We start from the raw sequence: 24981 nt of genomic DNA, 5'->3' as shown, positions 1-24981 counted from the left end.
AGGAATTAGTATGACCTACCATGATGTAGTGGCTGGATGTATGGAAGGGAGGTATGGCAACCTAGGTTTAAATCTCACCTTAGATATGTGTTAGCTGTGTGACTTTAGACAAGTCACTTAACTTGTCTTTGTCTCAGCTTCAATATCTGTAAATTTATTATCAAGACAAGGGTTCTTCACCAGAGGTCCATGGATCCCTATGAATCCATGAACAGATTTTAGAGTCTAAGAACTTGGATGGTGAAAAATATATCTCTTTTTTTTCCCCTAACTTCCAAATAAATTTAAAATTTCCTTCAATTATTAATTACAAACAGTGTTCTGAGAAAGTGTCCATAGATTTGTCCATAGTTCCAAAGAAGTCTAGGACGCTAAAAAGTTTGAGAATCCCTGATTCTAATAGAATCTACCTCACAGGGTTGATGTAGGCAGAAACTGAGGTTTTATAAATTTTTGTAAAATGTATTTGTAAAGTTACACCTGTGCCTCTGCTCCATAACTGGCTTTCTTATCTGAGAAGATGAAACATGGATGAATCAGGTCTAAAGATAAGCCAGAAATGTAGGATGCAGTATGTGCTGGTCAGACCAGGTCTGGTTGCTGTGCCTCTTGTTTTTGCTTAAATGTTATCCTTAGTTACAAAGGAGGAATGGAACAGGTGGGAGGAGCAGGATACAAATAAGGGGAAATGATCACAGTCACACAAGCCATTGATAAAATGATCTTTAGAAAATGGAAGAGTGGAGGAAGGGACATACATGAAAAAAAGACCCTGCTTTTGGACAAGAGTTTCTTCTAACAAAATTTCTTCCTAATTCTTTTCTCTCTTTCCCTTTTCCTCAGAAAAGCATGGAAATGGATTCCAGGTCATCTTGTTACTTCTTCCCTCCTAGGAGATCCCAACAAAGCCACTTGGCGGTCTTCAAACCGGGCTGAACAATTATTGACCAGCTATTTGTCCTACAGGTTTGAATTAAACAACAAGAACTGAATGGAATGAAGGAGAAATGTGTTCCCTTAGAGATATGGCCAGAGGTAACTAGCTGGCATAAAGAATAAAGGGCTGAGCCTGGAGTCAGGAAGACCTGAGTTCAAATCCTGCCCAGACACTGGCTGAGTGACTTTAAGAAAAGTAACTTAATTTCCATCAGTTTCCTCATTTTAAGATGACAGTAATAATGGCATCTACCCACCACAGATGTTGTGAGGATAAAATGAGATAATAATTGCAGAGTGCTTAATGCAGTGTCTAGAACATTGTACATACTATATAATGCTAATTATTATTGTTGTTGCTTTATCATCATCATTATTATTACTTATACTGATTGGATATTTCACCCCACATCCCCCAATTGCAAGGAATCATATAGAACTCCAATGATACAGAACCTCAATAATTGCCTGCTCCAATTATATACAATTTAAACTTCTAATTGAATCCCCTCTCATGTGCCAAGATTCCTTATAGCAAATACTAATAAAGTACTCTAAGCTAAAAAAAGTTTAAAGACAGAGAGACGTCAAATGAAACACTACAAATCTTGTCAATGATTTCAAATTATTTTAAGGTGTTATTTGTGTTATATTACTTCAGTATAGGATAAGATAGACTGTAACAAAGGCAGCTATGGGTGGCATTGTGGATAGAGCATCAGACCTGGAGTCAGGAAGACCTGAGTTTGAATCTGACCTAGCTATGAGACCCTAGGCAAACACCGTTTGTCTCAGTTTCCTCATCTGGAAATGGGGTACTAAATTAAATATACTTAGAAAATATACAAATATAACTAAATAATAATATATCATATATAATAAAATAACAAATTAAAATTAAAAATAGTACCTATCTTTAAATGGTGGTTGTGAAGATTAGATGAGATAATATTTGTAAATTATTTTGCAAACCTTCAAAGCCACCTAAATGCTCTCCATCATCATCTGAGCATGTGATCTAGGTCCTCCCACCTGATAGTGTTGGAGTCAAGAATACCTGGATTTGGGGCAGTTAAGTAGCACAACGAACAGAGTGCCAGACCTAGATTACGGAGGACATGGATTCAAATCTGACCTCAAACACTTCCTAGGTGTGTGAGTCTGGGCAAGTCACTTAATCCCCATTGCCCAGCCCTTTCCTCTCTCTGTCTTAGAATTGATATTAAGACAGAAGATTAGGACTGGAAAAAAAAAAAGAATAGTTGAGTTCAAATCCCATCTTAGACATTTACTTGTTAGGTGAACCTGGACAAATCGCTTTCTCTTTCTTTTCCTCAGGTTCCTCACCTATAAAATGAAAGGTTTGGACTCAGTGGCCTCGAAGGTCGTTTTCTAGTTCTAAATCTCCATCCATGATTCCAAGTATTCAAATATGATGAGACCAGTGACTAATGGGGAAGTTTACTCCCCCGAAACCAGCCCAGCTGAGTTCATTGAGGTTCCTCATTAGAGGATTAGCTGATAAAGGATAAATAAAAACAAAATCATAAATGGTCTGCTAAGGTGTGAGAAATGTGTGCTATGTGTCAGTAGAGAAGTACTCATTCTGATGAAATTAGAGATCTTTTGAAGTGTTACATTAGCAAAATTTATCTTAGTAAATATCTTTGGAGACAAAAGGATGGATATTGGGCATATATGATGTATGTATGACTTGATTGAAAGTATTGACAATATTTAATGAATTTAAGAGGGGATGCTGTTTTTGAAAGTTGGTGAATGGGATCAGCTGGATGGCTTGGAAGATAGGGAGCCAGGCCTAGAGATGGGACGTCCTGGATTTAAATCTGGCCTCAGATACTTCCTAGCTGTGTGACCCTAGGCAAGTCACTTATCCCCTGTTACTGCCTTCTGTTTTAGAGCCAATACATAGTATTGATTCTCAGAGGGGAGGTAAGGGTTTTTTGTTTTTTTTTTTAAAGAACTGATGGTCAGAACTATTCCAATAGACTTCATTTTGGCAAGGAATGGAGAAGCATGAGGTTTTCCATGGTAGCTGCTTGTGTTTTTCCTAATCATTCTCTTTTTTACAAGGGGCATTGAAGGACCCAAGAGTTCACATGTAGCTCACTCTTTCCCTTTTTCCCTCTCAGCTTCCCTTACTCTATTCTTTCTCCACCAAAAACAGTGTGTTCTGCCATACCTACCATAATGGTGTGCTCTGGGAATTTGGCTCGGACGAGTTTCACGAATTCCACAAAGTGCTCCGAATAGCCATTGGCCACATCCAGACAGATATATTTGATCTGTGGCACGGCCTCCAGGATACTGCTCATCCTGTCCAGGTCATTCTGCCCACTTCCTGAGCTCACAGCTACATGCTGGACAAATGAACAAAAAAAGGCATGAATGGCAGGGCTCACGGAAACACAGACTCAACTGCAGCCCACTCACCAATGATGTACTGAGGCACATTCCAGATCAGTCATGAGGGACCAGTTTTGAGGTAACAGACCTCAGTGTAAATGAAGCTGACCAGGTCATTAAACTGACCTCAAAATCTGGAAGCCTGAGCTCACTTCCCACCTCTGCTTCTCTACCTCTACCATTAACTTACCATAAATCGTTAGACCAAGATCTTGATCAGAAGACTCTTCCAAAAATCAACAAGATCTTGGACATTTAGGAAGCCTTTCTTTCCCCAACTCTGCTTTCATTTTCATAATCAGTCCATGTATTGGCTAGAACAATCAATCAACTAATAAACACTTACTACACACCAGGTAGGGCATCTAGGAGATATAGAAGGTAGAATACTACCCCTGGAGTCAGGAAGACTCATCTTCCTGAGTTCAAATCCAGTCTTAGGCACTTATTAGCCCTGTGACCCTGACTGAGTCACTTCACCCTATTTGCCTCAATTTCCTCATCTGTAAAATGCGTTAGAGAAGGAAATGGCAACTGCTCCAGTATGTTTGTCAAGAAAACCCCAAATGGGGTCAAAAAGAGTTGGGTATAACTGAAATGACTAAACAACCACAACAGTGTACCAGATAAACAGCACATAGTAAATGTGCTAAATTCTGGGAATACAAAGACAAAACCAAAGCAGTGCTTGTCCTCATGTAGCTGATCATTTTTTAATTTTTTAAGTTTATTTAATTAATTAATTAATTTGGAAGATTTTTCCATGGTTACATGATGTATGTTCTTTCCTTCCCCTCCTCCCAACCCCCTCCCCTCTCACTACACGCAATTCCACTGGGTTTTACATGTGCCATTGATCAAGACCTATTTCCATATTATTAGTATTTGCACTAGGGTGTAGCTGATCTTCTTAATAGGGAAAATATAGTTCAAGAAATATTCAAAGAGATCCCAGATAGAGAGTTCAAGAAGTCCTTAGAGGTTATCTAGTCCAATTCTTTATTTTACAGACAAAGAAACTGAGGCCCAAGGGGCTGAGATGACTTGACCAGTAAAGTCTTAGAAATGGGACTCGTCTGTAAGTTCTCTAGCTCCATATTCTTTCTCATGTGCCATCATGATATGTCATCTCCATAAATGGAGGCAGCTATGGTTATGAAGAATGCTTAAGTCCTGAAGTCAGAAGATCTATATTTAAGTCCCAGCTCTGATGTGTTGTTCACTCATTTCAGTTGTGTCCCACTCTTCATGAACCCATTTGGAGTTTTCTTAGCAAAGATAGTGGAGTTGTTTGTCATTTCCAGCTAATTTTATAGATGAGGAAACTGAGGCAAATAGGGCAAAGTGACTTGCCCATGGTCACACAGCTAGCAAGTTTTTGAGGTCAGATTTAAACTCAGGTCTTCCTTACTCCTGATCTGGTGCTCTATCCACTGCTTCACTTAGCTGTCCTCAGTTGCCCTCACTGTGCCCACCTAGTTGCCCTCAGTGAGGTAAGTCACTAATCATCTTTGAGTCTCAGTTTCTTCATCTCTAATGTGGGAACAATAATACTTTCATCACCTGTCTCCTGAGCTATGTGAATATGATGCATCAAGAAAAAATGCTATAGAAATATGAGCTGATAAAGTGGGAAACATTAAAGCTCCATGGATCTCAATGAACCATTAGTCTGCTTTCAAAGTCTCCACACTCATCCGTATTCTACCTAGGAAGCTAGAGGGGACAGTAGATAGAGTGCCAGGCTGAGTCACAAAGACCTAGATTCAAATTCCCTCTTTATGTGCTTTGATTTCTTCCAAAGAAAGCTCCTCACTTGAAATTGGTGACTTTATGATTCCACCTCATTCCAGGCACTGCATTAGTGGAGTGCTAAAGACACACACACACACACACACACACACACACATACACACGCGCGCGCGCGCGCACGCACGTATACACACATGCACATACATACATATAATGCACAAACATGTACACACATCAACATACATATTCACATATGCGAATACATAGCACATTCATACACATATCACAAATAGACACACATGCAAGATACACACGTATAACATAATAACATGGTGTGTGCACAGCATGCATGTATGCCTGGTACATATATGATCATACCACAATGCATCTATGCGCTGCACGACACAACCACATGTTCACAACACATGTGTATTGCATTGACACATGTATATGTGTGTATACATGCATGCATGCATACAGATATACAGCACTGCATGTGTGTTTTGTGTGTATGTACATATTTATGTACATGTGCACATGTGTTCACACACACAACCAGACCTTGCCCTTAAGGAGTTTACAATCAACTCAAAGCAGTTTATTTCTAGAATCTCCTTCCTTTTCTGACAGATAAGTGGCCTCACCTTTTCACATCTGGACTTCTATAGTCGCCTTCTTATTGGCCTCCTTTCTTCAAGTCTCTTCCCACTCCAGTTCATCCACCACTAAGCTACAGAAAATTATTTCCCTAGATCACAAGTTTTAGTATGTCACTTTCACACTCAACAAGCTCCAATGCCTCCCTTTTACCTCCAAGACTGAATAAAAATCCTGTTTAGTTTCTTTTAGGACTTTCACTTGTTATAGGGCACCTATGTGGCACAGTGGGTAGAGTGCCAGATCTGGAGTTGGGAAGACCTGTGTTCAAATCCTGACTAGCTATGTGATTCTGGGAGAGTCATTTAACCCCACTTGCCTCAGTTTCCTCATCTGAAAAAATGAGCTGGAGAAGGAAATGGCAAAACTCTCTAGTATCTTTATAGGAGGTCATAGGTCACACAACAAAAAATGACTAAGTACCAAAAATACTTTACTTCCTTCTACTATATTCTATGATCCAGATATAACCATGATGGCAAAACTATGGCATACATGCCAGAGATGACATGCAGAGACCTCTCTGTGGGCAGGCAGGTAAAGGACCCAGTATGCCGAGGACCCAGTGCACCCCTCCCTGCAGTGTGGTTTGCCAGAATTCCTAACTAGAAAGCCAGAGGAAAGCACAGCTGGACTGCTCCCCTCCCCCTTTCCACATGTGCCTGAACATATCACTCACCCCTCTGCTCAGCAGTCCAATGGGAGTACTTCCTCCCTCTGACCTTGTTGTCATAGTGTTGATGTGACTCTATTTCCAACCCAATCTATATTCCTTTTTTTCTTAGAAGTCATAATCATAATTTACTTTTTATGTAGCATTTTACTATTTGAAAACTCTATATGCCTTATCTGAACTGACCACAATCCTCTGATGTAGGTGACATAATATTATTCCTCCTGTTTTATAGATAAAGAGATGAAGGGTCACAGAGATTAAATAAACTACCCAGAAAGATTAACTCTGGAAGGATACGGGCCTCACATCTTCAGTTTGCATCCAGCTGCCTCCCACTTAAAATTCCGCCATCCATTCATTTGTCTGTCTAGTGGAAACATGTTATAGCCTTCCAAATTGAATCAAAGGTATATGCCTGGCATCTTGCAAATCTAATCAAAGGGACTTTTAAACTGAAAAGAAGGGGAGATAAAGGGAAGGAGAGAAATTTATCTATGTACATCTGCCTAGCTATTAACAATAGAAGATAGTAGGAAGAAAAGCATTAGTAGATGCATCCCTCAAATTCCCCAAGAGAGGAAATCTAAAAGAAGCTAGGGCAGTCCAGCCCACAGCTCTAGGTAAACAAGGTATGAGTGATAAGCAAGGAGGTCAAGAGATGACAATAATAATACCAATAACATCTAGCATTTATATAGTACCTACTGTGTGTCATACACTGGGCTAAGTACTTTATAGCCATTATTTCATTTAGACATCCCAAAAACCTATAGAAGTTAGTGTTATTGCTATCCATTTTACAGTTGAGGAAACTGAGGCACACAGAGGTTTAAGGATTTGCCTATGGTTACACAACTAGTATTTGAGGGTAGATTTGAACTCAGGTCTAACTGACTCCAGGGCCAGTGCTTTAAGAACTGTGTCACTGAGCTATCCCTAAATCCTAAAGAAAGGGGCCAGATTTCATAGGGATGACTGAAATTTTCTAGGGTGGAACCTACTACTAGAAAGTATACATTAGTATTCAAGTGAAACAGAAGAGTTAAAATGTTTCAGGGTTGAGGGAAGAGATTGAGGGGCAGGCTAGGAGTTAGTGTTTACAGAGTAGCACTGGGGATTGAGAAGATAAGGATCATAGAGGGCCTGCAGGAATCCAAGGAGGGGAAAGCAAAGCTGAGAACATTTGGGGGAACATCAGTGGAAGTAGAAACAGAGCTATATGAGTATCAAAGACCAGTGTGGAGCTCCTGGACACAAGAACCTGCTGTATGCTCTCCTGGCCAGGCTACATGGGATGTGCTTTGCTCAGTTCTGAGAGTTACATTTTACAGAAAACACTAATACATTGAAGAATGTTTAGGAAAGAGTGACCAGAATGGTCAAAGACCCAGAAATGAAATCATATAAATTTTTTTTGTAGTAACTGAGAATGTTTAGACTGGAGAGGAGCATTAGGGAAGAGCCTGACAACTATCTTTGAGCATTTGAAAGAATGCTATGTGGAGGCAGTAAGGCATAGTCAATAGAGATCTGATCACAAAAGATTTGAGTTCAAATCCTACTTCTGCCAAATACTGGCTGTGTGATCCTAGAAAAGTCACTTTCATCCCAGTGCTTTAGATCAGAGGTATCAAACACTCTTAAAATGCTGTTGAACTTAGTTGAAATATAATCAGGAAACAGTTAAAATTAAAAAATACAATAGAACGTAGATAATGTTAACATGTGGTTTCTGAAGTCAACATGCACCCATGGGGATCCTTATGTAAGATTTCATGGTCCCTGTTTCTATCTGAGTTTGACTGCTATCAGCAACTCTAAGGATAGAAGTTGCAGCATAGGTGCTGGTCTGCTTTGGTAAAGGGAGGGGAGTTTCTTCATCTGTAAATTCCCTGTACCATTCAAATTACAGGTCTAGCTGCTAACCCCTTCCATGTGGAAGTGAGTTTAGCCTTCTCCTGTTGGCTCCAAAAGAGAACCTAGAGTAATGAATGGAAGTGAGAGAAAGAATTCAACACAATGTAAAGAAAGACGCACTGACAATTAGTGATTCCCAAATAGGAAAATGGTAAGTTTTCTTTCAGGAGAGCTCTTTAATCTAAGTAAATACAGAATGATCCCTTGTTGAATATATTATCAAAGGGCTTCTGGGAGAGACCCAGCTTGGTCTAGAATCTCTAGATAAATGGCTGCTCAAGTTCTTTGCAATTCTGAAATTCCACAAATTGAGTGAGTAAGATTGTGTTACTGTTCTTCCTCAGGACTCATGAACTATAAAATTTTCACTTTCTAATTAGACTCTGGGCAGGGAGAACAAATCAGGTTTTCAGAGTTCATAATGAAAGTTGAGGTTCTGATTAGTAAAATATTATCTGGATCTGAATTTTAGAAATGAAAATTGGGAAAAAATCATTGATTATCCATGAACAATCTCAAAAGGTTATGTTGTAAGGGTGCAGCTAGGTGTCTCAGTAAATTGAGAGCCAGGCCTGCAGATGGCAGGTCCTGGGTTCAAAGCTGGTCTCGGACACTTCCTAGCAAATCACAACTCAACCCCCATTGCCTAGCCCTTACTACTCTTCTGCCCTGGAGCCAATCTACAGTATTGATTCTAAGACAAAAGGTAGGATTTTTTTATGAAAAGGTTATGTTGTAGGACAAAGATGAAGGAAGGACAAACAGGTATCATTCACTGGCAAGTTGTAAAATTCTCTTCTCAAGTCACTGAGCTCAAGTCACAGAAATCTTTTCTTTGAGAACCATCTTCTTTTTAATAAGAATCCAGCTATAATCAGTGTACCAGCTCAAGTAACAAAGAATTACATGAGGCCTCAACAACAGCAATCAGAGTGAGGTGACACAAATTTGCAGTCACGGAGTGACCTTTCTTAGTCCTCTAGGGTGGATGAGGATGAGTTCTCTGGTAGTATTGCCTCAAAATCCACTGGAAAGAAATCCTTAGGAATAAAGAATAAAGTTGGCTCTATCTTTTCTTTTCCATCATGCTTCCTTTTTCTTTGTTGAAAATTAGCTGCTGCTTTTATATTCAGAAATTATATGATGTTTGGTTTTATCTTGGAGTTTGGGGCCAGAAACAGAGCTAGTATCTCCCAATTATCCCAATCAAAACTGTTCATGGCCCAAGGGAAAGTAAAGACATTTTCTGCAAGAAAACTCAAATAGGTCCTATTGGACATGGTTGAATTTCTTATAAGACTTTTATTCCCATTATCTCTGTACTAAGACTGGCAAATATTAATTCCTCTTCTGATACTGATCCTTGGCCAATTTCTCTTTGTCTTATTCAAGTCATTTTCTTTTCCAAATCTCTATATCACCTTAAGGTTTACAAATCATTTTACATATAATATCTCACAACTACTTTGGGAGGTAGATAGTACAAATATTATTACAAATTTTGTTTTTGTTGTGGTTCAGTGGTTTTTAGTCCTGTCCAAGTCTTTGTGATCCTTTTTTGGGTTTTCTTGGCAAAGTCACCAGAGTACTTTGCCATTTCCTTCTCCAATTCATTTTATAGACGAGGAAACTGAGGCCAACAAAGTTAAGTGACTTGTCCAGGATCACGCAACTAGTAAGTGCCTGAGGAAAGATTTGAACTCATGAAGATAAGTCTTCTTCACTCCAGGCCTAGCACTCTATTTACTGTGCCACCAAAATCCAGTGTCCTTTCTGCCATAACATGTTAGCTCTCAAAGTAGAATTAGCAAGTTAAAAAAATAAGGTAAGGAGTTTGCTGTCACACAAAATTCTACATTACTTTCTTTAATCTATTAAATAATAATTCTTTGAACAGCTTGCTGATGGCTCCAGATAGGATCAGAAGACAACTGGAAGTAGTTCCTCTTTTTGAAAGAGAATCTATCTTTGCATCCTTGTCTTCAGAACAGTAAATATTTATAGAATCCAGGTTGGTTTGGATAAATGGAATATAATAGGAACATCATCTAGAGACAATCTAGTCCAACCTCCTCATTGTACAGTTAATGAAAATGAGGCCTAAGGAAGCAAAAAGTGACTCATTCAAGCTCACATAGGTAATTGAGTGTTAAAGGAAGGATTTGAACTCATATCTCTGACTTTTAGTTCTCTTTTCACTATGTGATACTGCTTTCTTCCAGCAGGCTGTTGTTCCTCTTCTTTAAAAAAAATGCTCTCTTAATTCCTTGATATTCCCATCTTTGCAGTATAGCACAGTGACCCCTCCCAGATTGTCCTTAATTTGGATCTTGTAAATTGCCTAGATAATCCATAGAGCCATCTTCCTTTGCTCCTCCCATTCCTTTAAAAAAATCAATCTAGTTTCTTCTATTTTTAGGACTTCTCTCTCCCAGGAGGCAGCACTGTCTGCCTGCTTAATTGAGTCTACTATTAGAGGACCTCTTAGAGATAGGATGATAAAATCCTAGAACTGAATCCCAGAACCCCAGATCTGAGAGATCAGAAGTCATCTAGCCTAAACCCTTAGAATCACATTCCACTTGAGCCAATTTCTGCATAAAAACATCACATAATATGTCTTAAATATCATGTTTCTCTCTAATCTAAATTCCCTTGAAAACTCGGGGTTTTCCCCCTTGCCAATATGATATACACACTGCTGGACATGAATCAAATGATCAATAATCATGATGTGATCATACCTCCAGGCAATCTGGGTGATTTGTGGCAAACAGCTTCCAGTCCTCCAGGGTGTAGTGCTTATGGATTGCTGTGAACATGGCATGCTGGGAAACAAAACAACATCATTAGGGTTAGAAGCCAAGTCAGCCCATTTTGCTTCTGCCCATATGGCAGTTATTATCAAACAACGTCAGAGTATCCATTTTCCTGACACTCACATATACCTTGCTTTGAGTATGTTCCCAGGAGGTGACAGTTGGCTAAGGTGTCTGGGTAAGTAATGACATTCACAAAACCATGTGTGCAATTTTGTCCTGATTGGAAAGCACCTGCAATGAGATTAGCAGCTATAACTAGGCCAGTAGGACCACGAGTGGAGTGAGACAATCCTCAGAGATTTTGTATATCCTGCTGGAGACTTCATCTTACCACAGCTAATGGCCAATGGAATCATAACTGTCAAAGGAGCTTTCAATGATGCTTCTAAATCAAGCCCAGAGTCCAGGCAGGGCTGCACCAAGATAAAGCATTAACTGTTTTCCCTGGCAGCTGATTTCTACGCAGGCTTTCAAGAAGCTCCACCTTTTTACTTAGCCTAAATCTGGAATAGTCACATTATTATTGAGGCAGTGTGTTGTGATAGAAAGAGCTCTAAAGAAGCCGACCAGCCTTAGGAAGAAAGCAAAGGTAGGAAAGACCTACTAGACCAGATTAAATACACAAAAAAGAGGTCCTTCTTGGAGGTGATAATTTTGACAGCATGGAGGTATATAAAAGAGGTAAAAACTCCAAAGGTACCCTAATAATAAAGAGCCGCTGATGCTCTTTCAGTGGTGTAGCATGGCCACAAAATTAGATAGTAAGCTCCATGAAGGCAGGGACTGTCTTTTAGCTTTTTTTTATAGCTCTAGCACTTAACACAGTGACTAGAACATTGTTGTTCATCCTTCATTTTGTTTCTTTTTTTTTCCTCTTTCTTTTTACCAAACCCTTACCTTCTGTCAGTAAAAATTCTAAGACAGAAAAGGGCTCTATACATCCGGGGTTAAGTGACTTGCCCAGGGTTACACAGCTAAGTGTCTCAGTCCAGATTTGAACCCATGTCCTCCTTACTCCAGGCCAGGTGCCCTATCCACTATATTAATTAGCTGCCCCATCTGTCATTTCCAAAGAAGGATCAATGTGTGACGTCTTGACTTGCAAGTAAATTGGATTCGTGAGGCATAGTGTTGTCAGCCTCATTCTCCTTCCAGGGTAATAAAAGTCCATGGTAGGTATTTAATAGATGCTTATTGAATTGGTAGAGCCAGATAATATTACCATCTTTGAAGAACTGATGCTGAGGATCAAAAGAACAGTGCAGTCCCACAAGGATGGTGTGAACAAGCTGTAGCATAATGCCAAAAAAAAAAATTACATTGGCTCAATTGGAATAAAGGAGGTAATGAGAAGAAATGTATTTCCCACCAAAAAAAAAAAAGAGAGAGAGATACCCTATTCACATCTCAAGAATGAGGGATGGGGCAGCTAGGTAGCACAGGGGATAGGACATAGAGTACTAAGCCTGTAGACAGGAGGAGCTGGGTTCAAATCTAGCCTCAGAACTTTCCTAGCTATGTGACCCTATAAGTCACTTAACCTCAATTGCCTAGCCCTCGCCACTCTTCTATCTTAGAATTGATACTAAGGCAGAAGGTAAGGGTTTAGAAAAAGTATGAGGCTTAACCAAGAGCAAGTTGACTTGCTCCACTGGTAGTGACCTGAGATCAAGAGACTCCAAGGAGGTCACCCAGAACAACAGGTGGAGCCCTCGTGGTTAATTAGTTAGAGGACTTGGATGAGGGTCACATTGGATAGGCAGGCACGGAGGAGTTACAGTTTGCATTGTTGGAAGGCACAGGCACATGGATCAATAACCATCAAGTATTTAATGGGCACCTATGTAGTCACTGCACTAGGTACAGGGGAAACGAGGACAAAGAATAAAACTCCCTAATTGTAAGGAGCTTATAGCAACTGCGTACTTAAATGCAGAAAGCACAACAATAAATGAATAAATATAAATGTCTACAAAGTAGTCAAAAAAAAAGTTGCTTGAGTTGGGAGGCTTGCTGTGTCTTAAAGAACAAGAGAGTCTCTATAAGGCACCAGTAAGGATATCCCAGGCAGTAGGGATGTCTAGTACAGAGACCCAGACATGGGCGATAGGTTGTCATGTGCGAGGAGCAGAGAGAAGGCCAATTTGGCTGGACCTCAGAGCTCAGCAGGGGGAATAATGTCCAAAGAAGCTAGAAAGATAAATCCGGGCCAAGCTGTGTAAGGCTTTACAAGCTAAACAGAGTTTATATTTTATACTAGAGGAAAGGGGAAACCACTAGAGCTGACCAAGTAAGGAGATCACATGGTCAAATCCGAGCTTAAGGAAAATTATTATTAGTTTATGTATCTTTTGGAGTATCCAAGTTCAAAATCCTGCATTCCAAAATCCACTGCACAAACATAAGCCATGGAAGGCGTGACTAGACAGGACAGGAGATTGAAAGAAAGACATGGGTTTTCATTGACTACAAATTCGATATAAGCCAACAATGAAGCATAGTGTCCAAGAAAAGCACACAGTCTTAGGCTTCATTAATAGATTACAAAGTCCAACAAAATCAAGTAAGAGTTACACTGTGCTCTACAACAGACCACATCTGGTTTACTGAGTTCAGAGCTCAATTTTAAGAGATGTTACCAACTGGAGGATATCCAGATATAAGACAACCAGGATGGAGAGAAGATTTGAAAAAAAAGATTCTTCAAAGATTTGAAAAATTGTAACAGGAAAGGTGGATTAGACTTAATTTGGGGGATTCTAAAGGGGAAAAGTAAGGCCAATGGAAAGAAGTTATGTGAAATCAGATTTCAAGTCAATATAGGAAAGAATATTCTGTCAATGAGATGCTAAAAATTAGAATTCCTCATCTGTGAAAATAGAAAATTTCTCATCTGTAAAATAGAAAGAGGTGGAGCATTAAATAGAGCAGCAGGCCTGAATTCAGGAAGAAATGAGTTGAAATTCAGCCTCAGAGCCTTTACTAGCTGTATGTCCCAGAGGAAATCACTTAACATCTATCTGCCTCAGTTTCCTTAAATGTAAAATGGGGATTACAATAAGATTTACCTCCTATGGTTGTTGTGATGATCAAATGAGATCGTAACTATAAGATGCTTAGCACAGTGCCTGGCATACAGTTAGTGCTATTTAAATGTTAGTTATTAATAACAACAACAACAACAATAATAATAATAATGGTGATGCTGCTGCTTGGATTACTTCACTTTGTTGTGGGGGGAAAAAAGAAGAATGAAAGGGTTTCAAAGAGCTATTTGAAAGTAGGGACTGTTTTTTTGTTTTTCTTTGTATCCCCAGTACTTAGCTATGTGTCTGGCATATAATAGGTGCATAATAAATGCTTGTTAACCTGACTATGAGACAATGAGAATACTCTTCTCTGGAGGTATTAAGTTATAAAGTTGGATGACTCTTTCTAGGACATTGGGTAGAAAGTTGTGCTCAATGACTTCTAAGATCATTTATGTGATTTTATGATATGATTCTAACTCCATTTGCTAAGTATGAGCAATATTCAAAATCATTTTCATCCTAATCATGATGATAAATCCAAGTAACTCCCATAACTAAATTAGCTGTTTTCATGGAAAACACTTTTTTTTTTAAACCCTTACCTTCCGTCTTGGAGTCAATACTGTTTTTTAATCAAAGGTTTTTCTTTTCTCTCTTTTTTGCTTTGGCCACCAAAACAGATTTATAATCATCACATGCAACATCATTATTCTAAAGGGAGCATTTATTAAGGACCTACTGTGTGAAAACCTCTGCGTTGTATAGTAGGAAGCCAATGAAATGAGAAACAAGGTTTTCAAGGAGCGTATAATTGTTCTAATTCAGGAAGGTAATTAAAGTTGAATAAGAGAATCATTTCCTGGAAGGGTGGGATGGCAAGTCTCTCATATTGAACTGATTTTTCAAGTTCAAGATAAAAAGAAAAAAAAAACCATAAGACCAGAAGACTCTAAGAGAATTATCAGAATGTATTAAAAGATAGCTTTTTTTTTAAGTACAACTAAAAAATCCAGGCTTTAAATCTTGACATCATAACTCTTCTCTCTAGCATCAACCAAGCAATTTAGTTTCTTAATACTTCAAGCTTCCCAAACTAGGGTTAGAGATAGAAAGGATACTGATCTATAGTTCCCCACTGAATATAACATTTTTTCCTTTATTTGATTGCAGTGAGGGAAGAGTTGATCTCATTCAAGTTTCTAACCAGGTATTGAGTAGAACAGTCATCACTGCATCCACAACTGGCTGATCAAGCACTCATGAGAACTCATGTCAACCTTCAAACATCCAGGGGGCAACTTTCCAGTTCCCAGCTACAGAGGAGAAAAAGGGAGATCCTTCATCGCTCCAACAAATTACCTTAGTCATCACGACTGCCATTTCAAATGTACCAACTGTATCCATGTTGGACACAATGATAGGGATCCCTGAGTAGGTTTGCTTGGAGTTGCGAAATGAGAAGCTGCATTTAAGATCTACCTATAGGGAAAAATGAAAAGGTAAGTAAGTACTCCATGTTCTCTTTGGGTTATCACACATGGCTGGTGCAGAGCATGTGGCATTTAGTGAGAGGGGTTTGGAGGGTGAGCAAAACAGCAATGAAGAACATGACTCAGTGAATCAATTTTGGTGTGAGGAGATTGGTTTTCCACTGAAAAATAAAAGCTATTCTTCATAAACCACCATGTATATAAGGCAATAGGTTATATCCAAGTTAAATGCTAAAACCTTTTCTATTGGGTAAGTTGGTGTCAAATCATACAGTTTGAAAGAAATGTTCTGCTATAATGAAGCTTCCAGCCAGTGGTATTAAGGCCTTTTGCTGTTTAGGCCCTTCTTTTCCTAACTTTCCAAATCACCTGTTGCCCTTTCCCCTTCCTGTACACTGCCCAAACCATTCTGCACTAAAAATTCTCTTCCCTCCCCTCAACTTTTGAGCCAAATCCTTTTGAAACTGGATCAATTCCAAAATCACTTCCTTCATGACTAGCCCCATCCAGATGCTTTAATCACACGATTTTATCACCTTTACATAGTCTATCTAGCCTTTATCTTTTCCAGTTCTTCATCTGTTTCACTCTAATGAATCTAAATCTATACAGCTATGGTTTGTACTATGGTGAGTCATAGATCTAAAGGCTTATATATACATATATATAAACCCTTACCTTCCCTCTTAGAATCAATACAGAGTACTTATTCCAATGCAGAAGAGTGGTAAGGGCTAGGCAATGGGGGTTAAGTGACTTACCCAGGGTCACAAAGCTGGGAAATGTCTGAGGGCAAATTTGAACCTCCCATCTTTAGTCTTAGCTCTCCATCCACTGAGCCACCCAGCTGCCCCCCAAAGCATCCATCTGGTTTTCAAGGAGCTAAAGGGAAAGGACATTACTTCTATTGGAATTGTAACATCACATGATTAGGGAGCCACTATCTAATCCTGACACCAGAAACATAGATAATGATTGACACAGTGGTTCCCTCAGCAAGAGCGGTGAGTTGGGACCAAACCAAGGATATGTTGGAGCCATCTCAAAGCTGCTCAGGAGGGCAAATTGTTAAATTTTCAGTGTGAGCATTTATACTTTGGATGGCAAATGCTACCAATCAAGGTTTGGTTGTTTTTTAATAATTGCATTGACTTAAGAGATATAGAAAATATTAATATATATTATATATGTTTTTCAGCACAGTATAGGGATTTTTAATGGGAATTTTGAAAAGACAATTATTAAGCATTTAACAACACACTACTCAGCCAAACATTCACAAAAGAACATACAGGTGTCCAACCCACTATTCCTAGATAAAAACTGAATATTAGTACCTAGATACCATATTGAATATACCATGAGTGAAAGGGTGGAACAAATGTAGGAGTGGTTCTACTACTTTTATAATGCCTTGGATCTAAGTCTACACTAACCCTGGAGCTCTTAATTAAACTAAAGCATTCATTTTCTTTTCTTTTTTAGTTTTTTATTTTCAGATCCAAATTACCTCCATTCTTCCACATTCTCCTGTACCCATTGAGAAGGCACGAAATACAATACTTACTATATATATGAAGTTGTGCAAAACATATTTCCATATTAATCATGTTCTTAAAAAGACAAGAAAAAGAAATTGAAGAATATGCTTCAATCTGCATTCTAAATCTAGAAATTCTCTATCTGGAGGTAAATAGTATTTTTCATAATGATCCTTTTAGATCTCTAGAGACTGTATATTAATTTATAATTATTTATTAGATAGTAAAAGTTGGAGTTGGACAGAGACATATAGTCATATGACCATGCCTAGCTAATCTGAGTTTGCCACTCACCTCGTAACTCCCTTCACTAGCTAAGGGAGGCCGTACCAGAAAAAGTCAAAAGGCCAGCGTGCTGCTTTCTAGCCAAAGATCATGTGAAAGTTGACCTATCAGGCAAGTCCTTGGACTAAGACACTTTGCTGTTTCCTCCTATCCCTAATTTATAACCCCTGTGATATTACTCCAGGTTAGACAGGCTTGACCTTAGTCTGGGTCGAAGGCCAGTCTTCCAGATGCTGAGTCACCTGGCCCAAGAAGCAAGGATCTTCCAAAAGACCAGGGAGCCATGAGGTCTTTATTGGGTGGGATTGAGACATAGGACTAAAATGGATTTTCAAGACTTTTCTTTCTAAAAGGAAAGAAGGGTATAATTTTCATTAAATTCACAAAATCCTTTGGAATTGTGGCAGATCATTTCATTGATCAGTTACTAATTCTCTCACAGTTCATTATCTTTACAATTTTACTGTTACTATTCAAATTATTCTCCTGGTTTTGATCATTTCATTTTGTATCAATTCATATAATCCTCCAAAGTTTTTCTGAAGCCATCCCTTTCATCATTTCTTACAGCACAAAAGTATTCCATCAATGTGCCATAACTTATTCAGTTCCCCATTTCTCCATTGATTGGCAATTGTATTCATTTTCTACCAATGTATACTTAGAGGTGCTTTGCCTTTCTTTTCCTTTCCTTTGAAAATAATTTGACTCTTGAAGATCAGCACTCAGACAGAAAAATAATGTAGGCTATATCAGACTGATAAGTCCTCTGTAAATGTTGAGAGAAATGGTTTTACATACAATAGAGTATCTATTTGTGTGGACAAAGTCTGTCCAGTGAAAACAGAGAGATCCACTTAGATGAGACAGTGTCTTACTATGTAGGCAGCCAATCTAACCATAAGAATTATTAGTTCTTATTATTAGAGTGAAAAGATTTAAACAGCGTCCATTCCAAATGCCTGCCTGGTTACTTCACACCATGTTCATTCCTTTTCAGGCTATATAATACCACATACAACATACACCAATGAATTAAAAAAACAGCAAACAATCAATAAGGGGAAATAAGATCCCATAATTGCATAAGCATGTGGTAGCTCATCTCCTTTTCTATCCATAGTCTTGGTTCTAATTCTACTCATTATATATATATAAATTAATATGTATTATATATATAAAAATTATAAATATAATTTATATATATAAATTCTAAGATATTAATGAATTAATGAGTAGATTACTCATAACTTGTAGAGAGAATGGTTCTGTTGTTCGTTTTTTTAATATTCTAAAAAAATAGTATTTCAAAGACTAAATTTGCAATTACACTTTTAAAATGCACACAGTTCAATTCATACTATGCAAGTTAATGATATCAAAGGACACTTTGCCCTGACAAACTAAGAACTTTAACAACATATTAAAAATTCATTAAAAAGACAAGTCCTGATAAGCTCCAGACTTTATATAAATTGAATGTTTTGCTTCTTGGGGAATGGTTCCATTACAAGTTATCCAAGGACCTCAGTAAGAGTGATTAATTTCTGTTCTAATACAGTATAATAGAGAGGTTGCCAGCCTTGGAATTAGGATGACCTGAGTTCAAATCTGACCTTTGTCACTTATTAACTATGTAACCCTGAGTAAGACACTTAATCTTTCTCAGCCTCAGTTTCTTCTTTCACAAAATTAGGATAATACTTATAGCTCATGCCTCCTTGAATTGTAAGGATCAAATGAAGTAATATATTAAAAGGATCTTACAAAATTCAAACTATTTATAATTGTCAAAGAGGATAGTGTTGGATTTAGAATCCAACAGGAAGAACTAAGTTCAAATCAGCTTTAGGTACTTACTAGTTGTATGACTCAGAGTAAGTCACTTAACCTCCTTGTAGCCTCCCAGGGTTGTTGTGAAGATAAAAATAAGATCCCATTTGTCAAGTACTTTGCAGACCTTAAAGTGGTGTCTAGATGCTTTTGTCATTATGTAGTCCTTTTCAGTCACTCCTTACTTCATGGCCTTATTTAGGGCTTTCTTGGCAGAGATATTGGAGTGATCTGCCATTCATTTCCTTCTCCAGCTTATTTTATGAATGAGGAAACTTGAAGCAAACAGGGTTCAGTAACTTGCTTGGGATCACACAATAATAAGTGTCTCAGGCTGGATTTGAACTCATGAAGAGGAGCCTGTCTGACTCCAGGCCTGGTGCTCTATCCACTGGGTCACCTAGCTGCCTCATATAAATGCTAGCTATCATTTTTATTAGTTTAATTCCCGGAGATGAACCATAAAAGAACAAACTTCTTCAAAACATCAGTGGCATTTGAGAAACTAGGCTGACATTTAATATGCAGTGGCTGGCTTCTGGACAGAGCAGGCCCACAAGGCATGTACACACCTGCTCCACATTCCAGCTTTTAAATCTTTTTTAGGCTCCTTGAGCAGGAACATAAGTTCATCAACTCATTGCCTTAAGGTCAATGAGGAGGCAAGTGTTCATTCAAATAGCTCTGTGACCAGTTCCCCAGCAGGAGGTGCCTGTTGAGTTCCCATCAACCTCAAGTCTTTGAATGAGGTTTTGGGCTAGGGTAGTATAGTTTAAGTGACACTATCAATTCAGAAAGTCCTCACCCTCAGTTCTGAAGATTCAGAACAAATTCCTGGCAGTTCTGAGGCTCAGCAGCCTTCTAATCCAACTTTCTCATTGCAAAGATTAAGACACTAAAGACAACAGATGTGACATGACTTACACCTGGTAATGCGCTGATAAATGTTCAACAATCCTCTCTATGAAAAAAATGTAGGCAAGACACATTTAATCTGAATTATTTACATTTTGGTATGTTCCCATTGAAAATGTCATAATCCAGATATAGCACTGGGGCTAAAATCAGAATGTCCTGAGTTCAAAACTAGTCTCAGACACTTAATAGCTGTGTGATCCTAAGCAAGATTTCTAACTTCTGTTTGCCTCAGTTTCCTCATCTGTAACAAGAATAATAATAGGGGACAGCTAGGTGACTCTGCAGACTGAGAGCCAAGCCTAAGGATGGGATGTCCTGAGCCTCAGATTTGCTAGCTGTATGACCCTAGATAAATCACTTAACCCCCATTGTCTAGCCCTTTCTGCTCTTTCTGCCTTGGAACCAATACACAGTATTAACTCTAAGGTGGAAGGTAAGGGGTTTTTTTTTGCTTTTGTTTTTGTTTTTTTTTTTTAAGTATAATTATGGCACTTACCTCACAGGGTTGTTGTGAGGATTAAATGAAATAGCAATTGTAAAATAGCCCAGTCCCTGGCTTATAGTAACCACTATTTAAATATTAGTTATTATTATTTTTGTTATTGTTATTATCACACTCTACCTTGCTGAAGTCCATCCTGAGATTTAGAAGTGGAGGAGACCTTAAATGCCATCTAAATAGAGAGCAACCCTAGACCAGTGATAAGGTGAAAAATGAATCCCCCAAAGGACTGTGAGTAGGTCTGATCTCCCTGAGGCCCTTAGGCCAGGAATAATTAGACTATGACACTTAGGTCCCCTACACAATGGAGGAGAATACTGTTACCCTCAGGTTACTCTGGTGCAAGGGGACTGGTCCATTTGTTTTAGCACCTCTTGGAATCCCAGATTTCCTAAATCTGGGATATATCAATAGGATATATTCATATCACCTTGCCATTGCAGGGACCTGATGGAAGGCATGGAGGACTGAGGTCAGAAATGTGGGACAGAATTTAAAATTTAAAAAGAACCCTGGGCATGAATGAAAATGGAGACACCCTCACTCTGAAGAAGAGAAGAGCAGCAGCACAAGAATAAGACTGGAGGAGGAAAGATTTCTGTTTCATTCAGAAGACAGCATCAGAAAAAAAAAGGGACTGACACTTACTAGCTTTGCAACCTTGTAAGCATCACCTAACTTCCCTGTTTCTTCACCGATAAAATGAAGGGGATGGACTACACTACCTCTAAGGTGCCCATCCAGCTCCAGGCTGGGGGCTGGTCCTCCAGACTGATGGGATGCAGGCTGAGATCACCATTTTTTGAGGTGTGCTTATTTTGCTCTCAGTTCAACTCATCCTTCCAATGGTTTCTCCTCTTCCCTTTCTACCTTTCCTTTATGCTTTTTCCTCCTCCATTAGAATGTTAGCTCCTTGAGAGTAAGGACCATCTTGGGGGTAGGAGTTTTAATAAATATTCATGTCTTTAACACCAAGCAAAATGTCTGGCACTCAGTAAACACTTAATAAATGCTTTATCTATATAATTTTTTTTGCCATGATCCTAGTTGTAAAAAAGAAAATCTAGGCTTAACAGAAGGAAAAACTTCCTTCCTGGTAGTACTATCCAAAAAAAGGAATGGGCTGCTTTGGGAAGTTGAAAGCTGGTGGAAAGGGGGCTAAGAAAGATTGGATTTGGACTCAGATGAAATGGGATCAAGTTTTGCTCTGCTATTTACCATCTGTGTGATCTTGGACAAGTCACTTAACCACTATGCCCTTCAGTTCCCTTATCATTAAAATAAGATGGTTAGGTTAACTGTTCTCTGTGGTCAACTTTCAACTCCAACTTTAAGAGCCAGTGATCCTTAATAAAGGCCTTTTAAAGCAGGTTGAATGACTATATCACAACAAGAGGCTGTTGGTCCTTCTCAACTCTGAATTTCTGTGATTCCATTAAACTGATGTCTCCGCAGTATTCTTATTGGGAGGCCAAGGACAAAACAAGGATAGAAAGGGAAATCACTAAAAACAACCCAAGAGGCCTAGTCCTTTGCTGTTTGGGGTTTTGTGAACAGTCAATACCTTTTATCTTCTAGTGATCACATTTGGAATTTGTTCTACAAACCCTTTCTCTAGGGGATCCAGCCTACCAGCCAGAAGTCTAGCCTGAGAGTGCTTTACCAAGCTAGATGATTCTCTGTTCCCTCTCTTCCCTGTCCTCTGTCACAGTGCCATCTGCCCCATCATCAGGACTAGCTCCAAGAAAATTTATTGTAAAAAAAATTATTTTTCTTTAGTTTCTCCCAATATCCCTCAGTGCCACCTCCGGTGCCCCAACACTCTCTCCTTTTCCCCACTACCCAGTAAAATGTCTATCTTCAGTTATTTTTACCACAATGCCTGCATTGTAACAGGCTTCTTAATAAGTGATGAATGATGTTCTAGAGATATGTTATTATCTCTTCTATTACATGTTCATTTTAACCCTGATCTCCAATTGCGGAATGCAAAAGGTTTTGTGCCTTAAAGGAAAGTCAGATCTCAACCAAGAGGTGGATGAGGCTTTTGAAAGGCTTGGGAAAGAGGAAAGAAAGGGAATAGAGAAGTTTCTCTGGGACCTTGAAATCCTATCATGTAAGCTATTGGCAGCCCTGAGGATCCCACCAAAATCTTTTGTGTTCCTGGCTCCATGGAAAGGCACCAGGAAGGGAGGCACCAAGCTTCTGCCAGCTAGAGTGGTGAGAGTTAATTCTAGATCAGCCTGTTCCTGTATCACACTGCACCGCACCCCAGCCAACCAGTCAGCTCTGCTACTCCACAAGGTGACTTTACTTCTCACTCGTGGGCAAAATCCCCTACCCAGCCAGAACAAGACTTCCTGGATGGCAGCACCAGGCACCCTTGAGAAGTCATGCTAAACCCTAGGCAACAAAACAAACAGGTATGTGTCCTTGCCTACAGTATTCAGGCTCCTGTTTCTGAAACCAACTGTGATGCAGCAGTGAGTTGGCTCTGCTTTGCTCTGTTTACTCCTGTGTCCAGCCTCAGTGATGGTGTCCGATTTCCTAAGCTACTATTGTCACCACCATTATGCACAAAGAATAAGTTAACCTGATCCTTCCTTGACCTCTCTCCTCCTTCTGCCCCAGTACCATACCAACCAGCCACTCCTTCAACTTCTTCCCCCCTAGGCCATTTACAATGCATAGGGCCACCTCTTCACTAAGCCTTCCTTCCATCTCAAGAAGAAATGTCAAAATACACAACCACCTGCTGGGATCTTTCCCCCCATCCCCCAACATTTTCCTCCCACTCTTAAGGCTTCTGGCTAGGACAGCAAGTCCATCCAATTCCTTGGTGTCATATTTAGCCTGGAAACATACCTCCCCCTCCCCCGGAAGGAAAAGGAGCCCCCTATTAAGCTCACTAGCTCCATAGGCAATGTATCTGGAGCTCCTTCTCAAAGACATTTCCAAAGTCAGAGAACTCCAGGGATCCCTGAGTGTTTTAAAGTCAGCAGCAGCCCTCAAATACTGGGAACAGCAGCAAAAAAACAAAGGTAGTTTAGTATCCCCTCCTGCCCCTCACCCTTAGCACCCGGGCATATGCTATTCTCACACACACACTACATAAAAGTCCAATCCAAAGGTATTTTGATAAACAATTATTACTTTGCTCACTTGTGGCAGTGCCAGTCTCAATTTCTCTTCCATCTAACTCCCTCCCACCCACTCCCACCGCCGCCACCAACACCACCGCCACCCCTGCCCCTACCCCTAGCGTGGACTTGGAAAATAACTCTCCATTCTCTCTTTTCCTTTCTCTCTCAGCTCTAAAGTCATTCTCCTGCTTTGGCATGAGAATAGCTGACCTTCGCCACATGTGGTCGCAGGAAAAATAACACAGCGTTAAGCTTAGGAATCTCAGGAAGGCAAACAATGTTCCAGAAATTTGACATTAGGTACCAAGAAAAGGAAAAGAGAGAGAACTCAAAGCACATAACGGCCACGAGGCTTCAGGCTCGCTCCCCACCTCGGATCGGCTTTTGAGGCTGCTTCGTTTAGGTCTGAGCAAGACATCTTTAAAGTCCAGTTTGAGGTCTGCATCTACCCGGGGCATCTTGTGGGATCCGCAGGAAGGATTTGTCTCTTTCTGCCAACCTCTCTTTTTGGAACTGGGAGACCGGTCCCCTTGTTGCTGCAGGGGCAGGGGCGGCGCTGGCTGGCTCCGCGGTGGGTTCAGCTGCGGTCGAGCTCGAGGGGCGGCCCGAAATGACGGTCTGTGCCGGCTGAGTATCACAGAGAGGCCCAATGACCCATAGCTTTATTAGGAGCGGGCGCACGCTGTCTCCTGTTTCCTGCTCCGGCTCTCTCAGCTGCTAGCTCACTCTTCCTCCCTCCCACCCTCTCTCCCTCCCTCTTTCCTACCTCCCTCCTTCCTATCTTCCCTCCCCTCTCCAGCCCAGTTCTCGTCCCGGTTCCCTCCAAATGGAGTGGGGTATGAGCCAGGGCACTGCAGCAGAGTAATCGATAGCACTGAGTGTGTCTGGAGAATAGGGCTGGGCAAGGCTGGCAATCCTACAGGAAGCTCCAGGTTTAAAGACAAGCTGATAGTGAAAGGAAACTATGAAAATAACTCCTGATGTTTAAAAAAAAAAAAAAACATCCTCCATCCCCTCCCCCATCCACAGCTGGGTGTCACATATTTCTAT

General features: G+C 39.7%; 1 protein-coding gene across 3 annotated transcripts in view; it reads right to left on the bottom strand.

The window, feature by feature from the left end:
- Positions 1 to 24682, bottom strand: part of GMPR (guanosine monophosphate reductase) — an 84021-nt gene extending 59339 nt beyond the window's left edge. The window contains exons 1-4 of one of the 3 annotated variants that reach the window (XM_056823471.1): positions 24303 to 24682; positions 15579 to 15698; positions 11110 to 11193; positions 3144 to 3317 (exon numbers count right to left, since the gene is read on the bottom strand). In XM_056823471.1, the coding sequence (XP_056679449.1) occupies positions 3144 to 3317; positions 11110 to 11193; positions 15579 to 15698; positions 24303 to 24389 (465 nt within the window). In that variant the 5' untranslated portion in view covers positions 24390 to 24682. The remainder of the gene's footprint in view (positions 1 to 3143; positions 3318 to 11109; positions 11194 to 15578; positions 15699 to 24302) is intronic. The other 2 variants (XM_056823472.1, XM_056823473.1) reach the window with 2 other exon arrangements.
- Between the last annotated feature and the right edge of the window lie 299 nt (positions 24683 to 24981).

The sequence above is a fragment of the Monodelphis domestica genome, chromosome 3 (genome assembly GCF_027887165.1).
Source record: "Monodelphis domestica isolate mMonDom1 chromosome 3, mMonDom1.pri, whole genome shotgun sequence".
NCBI lineage: Eukaryota > Metazoa > Chordata > Mammalia > Didelphimorphia > Didelphidae > Monodelphis > Monodelphis domestica.
The sequence above is the reverse complement of the archived record's forward strand: the minus strand, read 5'-3'. Positions and strand labels throughout refer to the sequence as shown.